The 6,424-nt window shown below is 23.4% G+C and overlaps 1 protein-coding gene across 1 annotated transcript in view; it reads right to left on the bottom strand.

Moving 5' to 3' along the window:
* Window positions 1-6,424, bottom strand: part of LOC117178095 (equilibrative nucleoside transporter 1) — a 52,252-nt gene that overhangs the window by 32,350 nt on the left and 13,478 nt on the right. The window contains exon 2 of the mRNA XM_033369335.1: window positions 1,993-2,167. Coding sequence (XP_033225226.1) covers window positions 1,993-2,138 — 146 coding nt within the window. The 5' untranslated portion in view covers window positions 2,139-2,167. The remainder of the gene's footprint in view (window positions 1-1,992; window positions 2,168-6,424) is intronic.

Below are 6,424 nucleotides of genomic sequence, written 5' to 3' on the forward strand. Positions count from 1 at the left end.
ATCTTCCGAGATCCCATAAATTTCAATGAAATCCCTTGAAATCCTTTTCAAATCCCTATAAATTCCGTAAATTATCTTGAAATTTTTAATATCTTAAAATATTTTCAACTTTTTGAAAACTTTAAAATCAGATGAAACTTCTTGAAATTTCTAAAAATCCCTTTAAGTATTTCAAGCTCTTTGAAATCCCTTAATATCTTTTATAATCCCTGAATTCAGTTAAATACTTTTAAAAATCTCTTTGGAATTTCTTGTAAACTTGGAAATCTCGTGAAATTTTTAGAAACCCCTTGAAATGTTTTGGAATTTTCGGAAATTCCTTCATTCCTTAACAAGAAATTCTGTAAATTCTTTCAAATCATTTGAAATTTTGAAAATCTCCTAAATCTGTAAAATCTCAGAACAATTGTGGAAATTTTCTGAGATTGCAGAAACTCCAATGAAATCCGTAGAAATCACTTGAAATCCTTTTCTAATCCCTTGAAATTTCGTAAAATCCTGTCAAACACCCTAAAACCTTTCAAATCTTTTGAAATCCATTGTAAATCTTTAAAATCCTTGGGGATCGAATAAATAAAAACGCATAAATCTGGTAAATCTCCTTAAATAATTCAAATTTTCTATTTTTAAATCTGGAATTCAGTTAAGTACTTTTTAAAATCTCCTTGGAATTTCTATCAAACTTGGAAATCCCTTGACATTTTTTGGAAATCCCTTAGCAAATGGTTTAATATTTTCAAAGTTTCTAGAATTTCAGGAAATTCTTTAAAATAATTTTAAAATCTCCTAAATCTTGTGAAATCTCAGAAATTTGTTTGAAATCTTCTGACATCCCATAATTAAAGAAATCCCTGAAATACTTTTCAAATCCCTTGAAATTTCGTAAAATTTGTTAAAATACCGCAAAACCTTTCAAATATTTTGAAGTCCATTAAAATTTTTTTATATATTTAAATTCCTTGGGGATCGTATAAATAATATCGCATAAATCTGATAAATTCCGTAAATTATCTTGCAATTTTTAATATCACAAAATATTTTCAACGTTTTGAAAACTTTAAAATGAGATAAAACTTCTTGAAATCTCTGAAAATCCCATCAAGTATTTCAAATTCTCTGAAATCCCTTAAAATCTTTTAAAATCCATGAAACCAGTAAAATACTTTTAAAAATCTCCTTGGAATGTCTTGAAATCTTGGAAATCTCAGAACATTTTTTTAAATCTTCTGAGGTTGCATAAACTCCAATGAATTTCGTAGAAATCCCATCAAATCCTTTTCTAATCACTTGAAATTTCTTGTGATTTCGTAAAATACCGTAAAACCTTTCAAATCTTTTAAAATCAATTGCAAATCTTTAAATCTTTAAAGTACTTGGGGATAGTATACATAAAAATCGCATAAATCTGGTAAATTCCCTACAAATTCCGTAAATTATCTTGAAATTTTTAATATCTTAAAATATCTTCAACATTTCGAAAACTTTAAAATCAAATGAAACTTCTTTACTTTTTTCGCGCTGAAATGGTAAAAAATGCAGGAATAAATTCATAAGATTTCGGAGCAATTCAATTTTTCATTCAAAAAAATTCAAATGAATTGAAAAAAATAAATGTTAAAAAATAAACAAATTTCATTGATTTCCGTAAAACTGGAATTCTTTTGGAGGAATTAATTATAAAAAAGAAGAATTCAATGGAATTAATAAAAGTTCAAGATAAATTACATCAAAAATGAAATGAATTTTAAAAAATTTGAAAAATTAAAGGGAACTCAAAGCGAAATATTCTTTCAAATCCATTAAAATATTAATGGGAATTTTTTAAAATTGGAATCTTTTAAAATTCCCTAAAATACTTCAAATTAAAAGCTCCTGAAAATGCGTTAGAAGTTTTAAAAATAGCCTAAAGTCTTTAAAATTCCTTTAAAATTATTGAAATCTATTTTTAAAAAGTTTGAAATTAGAAAATATATTTAAAGGCAATATACGCACCTGTCAGTAGGCTCATGTGGCTTAATAAATGGTTCTTCATCTTGTTTAGAAATACTTGGTTCTTCAATTTCAGTCTCGATGTCGTCCTCAAATTCACTATCACTAATCCCTCTTAATAGGGGTTGCCTGTTTATTGAGTAAGACATGTTTCAATTTTGCATATGGCTTCCCTTAACTATAACACAAAAAACATAATTATATGTTTACTTTATTTAAAATAAAAATCTAAAATTAATAATTCCATTCAGAACTTTATTCACAAATTAAAATTACGAGAATCACAATAAACATTTAAAAGCTTCGTTCTATATTTATTGGTATTAATCAGAACGTATTCTAAAAATTTTTTGTCAAATAACTAAAGGGTAGCAGCAGACAACTAGAGAGCCAATATTTCTATCAAAAATGGATTGCCTTCAAAAAATTTTTAAATTAAATAAATATAGTGGTAAAATGATTTTTTCGACACATTTTTTATAGAATATTTTTTTTAAATTTGAATTGAAATTTCGTTAACATTCTCACGTAGTAATAATTTTTTTTAAACTTTCAGCATTGATATTTCTTGAAATTGTTATCATGTAATGAAAAAGGAATATATTTTTCAACAAAATAAATTAAATTTTTTCCGAAAGGGGATATAGGGTAATTTTCTGAAGAAAATGGGGGAAAGATTAAACATTTATTGTTACATGACGAAAAGAACAATATTTTTATAAGAAATGTTAAATTTTAAAATAATTTTTAATGATTTTTCAATGACCTTTGTTAATAAAGAATTTATTTTTAAAATTTGGATATACTTAGGGTGTAGGAAATCCATTCCCAGTGGTATACAAAAGTCCAAGAAAAAATAAAATTAGTTAAATACTCAATTTTTATATGTTCAGTAGAACGTAGTAAAAATGCTCAAATTAATCTTCTGTTCCCGTTTTTGAACTGACAATTTAATATTTTCGAAATGAAAAAAAAATTTTCTACCTTATTATCGAGCAAAAAATTTATTTTTAAATTTCATACTTTTTTATTATTTAGGTATTGCAATTTTAAATTCTAATCCCAGCTCAGAATTGGCGAAAAATTGAAAATTCCCCGCTTGAATCCAAAATATTAATTCTTTTCGAAAAATTCCCTGTTCAAATCGAGAATTTAAATTCTTTTCGAAAATTTTCCGTTTAAAATGAGAATTTGAATTTTTGTCAAATTCCCTGTTCCAATTCGTAATTGAAATTTTTTCGAAAATATGCCGTTTTAATTTAAAATTAGAATTCATTCTATTACAAAATCCCCTGTTCCAGCTCGGAATTTATTTAAATTTTTTAATTCTCTGTTCCAAGAAAAATTACAATTCTTTTAGATGAATGCCAGTTTCAACTCAGAATTGGTTAAAATTTGAAAATTGCCAGTTCCAAGTAAGAAATTAAAAGTTCCCTGTACAAATTAAAAGTTAAATTGTTTTTATTTTGAATATTTTAAAAATCCTTAAAATACTTCAAAATTTTATTTCACAACTTCTAAATATCTTTTAAAATTATTGTAATTTCAAATAATTTTTCAAAGTAAAAAAAATCATTTTTAGTTTTCCTGGCTATCTTAAAAAATATTATTATTCTTTTGAAGCCTGTTAAAATTCTTAAAAAGCTTCTCAATTTTTTGTTTTCGGTACACATAGACAATTCGTTTAAATTATTTGAAATCATTTCAAATTTCTAATTAGTTTAAAATTTTTTCAAAACTTTGAAATGTTTCTTCAACTATTTGAATTTTTTAAAGAGTAATAGGTGTTCAATTTTTATTTATACATGAAAATTCAACAACTTGACTTGCGATTTTTTTTTCTTAATAGAACAATTAAAATTTTAATATTCAAAGTGTAGTTTTTTTGTTTAGTTAGTAGTATTTTATTTATAATTACTGATTTTAAATGAACAGTCAGATATTTCTAAATATTAAGTAATTGTTCTTTTTCTTAATTGAAAATTTTCAAATTGCGTGGTTTAAAAACGGAATATTTTAGACTGAAATAGAATAAAAGCTTTTGATTATAAATATATTATTTAAAAGTTATTCTAAAATAAAAAATAGTTCATAAAGTTCCAGTACGGCGTTTACATTTGTTAAGATCTAGAAATTCTAAAATTGTGAACTGATGCCAAATCTTTTTATACAATAAATTATAATTTTTTTTCTAAATTTTCAAGCACAATTCAAATTTAAAAAACATTAATTTATATTCACAGTTGATCAACTAAAAATGTTTGTCATAAAAAATCTTCGATTTTAAACGCTTCTAATTTTTAAATGTTTAAGTCTTTAAAATTACATTTTAAAATTCTTTTAAATCAAATGTACGCTTAAAAATCTAAAATGGAACATTTTTTAAGTTAACGATTTTCGAACTAAGCATTCTAAACTGAATAATATCATAACTGAAAAAGATCACAATTTAACTAATTATTTAAAAAACGGTTGAAATCAAAGTCAAAAAGATTTTTTATTCTAAGAATTTTTTTAAATTCCCTGTCCACAAATAAATGCACGATCAAATGTTTAATCCAATAAAACGTCATTTCTACAAACAATTAAATTTTCTGACAAAAATATGGATTTTCAACAAAAAAGTTAATTTTCCACCAAATAATTAAATTTATTTATTGTTATTAACCAAAAAATATAAATTTTCAGCGAAAAAGAAAGATGAAATTTCTACAAAAAAATATGAATTTTCCATCCAAAGAAACAAATTAAAAAAAAAATTTTAATTTTCGTCCAAAATAGAGTTGAAAATTTCAAGTCAAAAATGATTTTTTTTACAGGGCAGTTATATTTTTAACATAACAGTATGTTTTCAACCAAGAAAGTTGAATTTTCAACCCAAAAACCAATTTTCTACAAGCAAATAAATTTTCAACCCGAAAATATGAATTGTTAACAAAAAATTTAATTTTAATTAAAAGAGTTCAATGTTCTAAGACACTGCTAAATTTTCAAACCGAAAAAGGTAATTTTCAACCAAAATAGTTGAATTTTCGAACAAAAAATTTTTTAAAAAAAGTTCATTTTAAAGCAATTGTAACTCCTAAAATTTCTAAAATTTTTAATAGAAGAGTTGCGCGTTGTGAATTTTTAACTTGCTGCATTGAAAATTACTCAATCAATAATTTTTAACGTTTTTTTCTTTCACTTTTTAATTGCGAAGATTTACAATTAAAAATGCTTCAATTCGAAAGATTTGCAACTCAAATTTCTTCAAGTTTTTTAGATTTATTAAAACCAACCTGGTCATTATAATATACATTTTCGTTGAAAATGATTATTTTTGGGATAAAAATTCCATTTTTTACTTGTAGAAAATTCGTCTTTTGGACTTGAAAATTTAACAATGTAGTATAAAATATCATTTTGTAAAAAATTCATATTTTCTTGGTTGAAAATAAACTTTATTGTTAAAAATTGAACTGTTTTTTTTAATCTTTTTTTTATTTGAAAATTCACCTACTTTGTTTGAAGAAAAATTATTTTATTATAAATTCAACTATTTTGTTAAAAAGTCATCCTTTTAGATTACTTTTTTTGTAGAAAGTGAATTGGAATCTTTTTTGGATGGAAATTGAACTACTTATTTTCAATGTTTTTTCAATTTATCTGTTTAAGGAGAAATTTTATAAATAAAAATGCAACTGACTTTCTGAAAATTTAACTGTTTATTGAAAGAAAGTTTGGTTCAAAATTAAACTATTTTGTTTAAAAGTAATACATTTTGGTTGAAATCACCACAATTTTTTATTTTTTTTACTTAAAAATTCATTTGGTTTAGAATAATTAAAATCTTTCTTAGATAAAAATAGAACTGTTTAATTAAAAATTAAACTATCTTGTTAAAAATTCAAACTTTTTCGTTTAAAATTCTAATGCTTTGTTGAAAATTTAACTTTTTCGTAGAAAATTTACTTTTTGTTTAAAATTTATATTTTGAGTTTCAAAAATAAACTAAAATCTTTTCTGGATGAAAATTCAGCTATTTTTTTTTCTATTCAAAATTTATCTGTTTTAAGAGAAATTTAATCTCTTAGATAAATATGAAACTGTTTGGTGAAAATTAAACTATTTTCTCAAAAAGTTATACTTTATTTTTTAAAAATTCTACTGTTTTGTTGAAAATTTAACTACTTATTACGTAGACAATTTACTTTTTTTAATTGAATATTTTGTTGTTGAAAAATTAATTGAAATCTTTTCTGGATGTAACATCAACTTTTTTTTTTTAAACTCCTCCTTTTTTATTAAAAATTCATCTGTTTTATTACAAATTTCATCTTTCTTGGATAAAAATGCAACTACGAGGGTGGATTGATAAGTTTCCGGCCTGACCAAGAGATGGCGCCACTAGGCCTACCTTGAGGTGGCGTTCTATAGTACCATCCTTAGATAG

The sequence above is a fragment of the Belonocnema kinseyi genome, chromosome 8 (genome assembly GCF_010883055.1).
Source record: "Belonocnema kinseyi isolate 2016_QV_RU_SX_M_011 chromosome 8, B_treatae_v1, whole genome shotgun sequence".
Classification (NCBI taxonomy): domain Eukaryota; kingdom Metazoa; phylum Arthropoda; class Insecta; order Hymenoptera; family Cynipidae; genus Belonocnema; species Belonocnema kinseyi.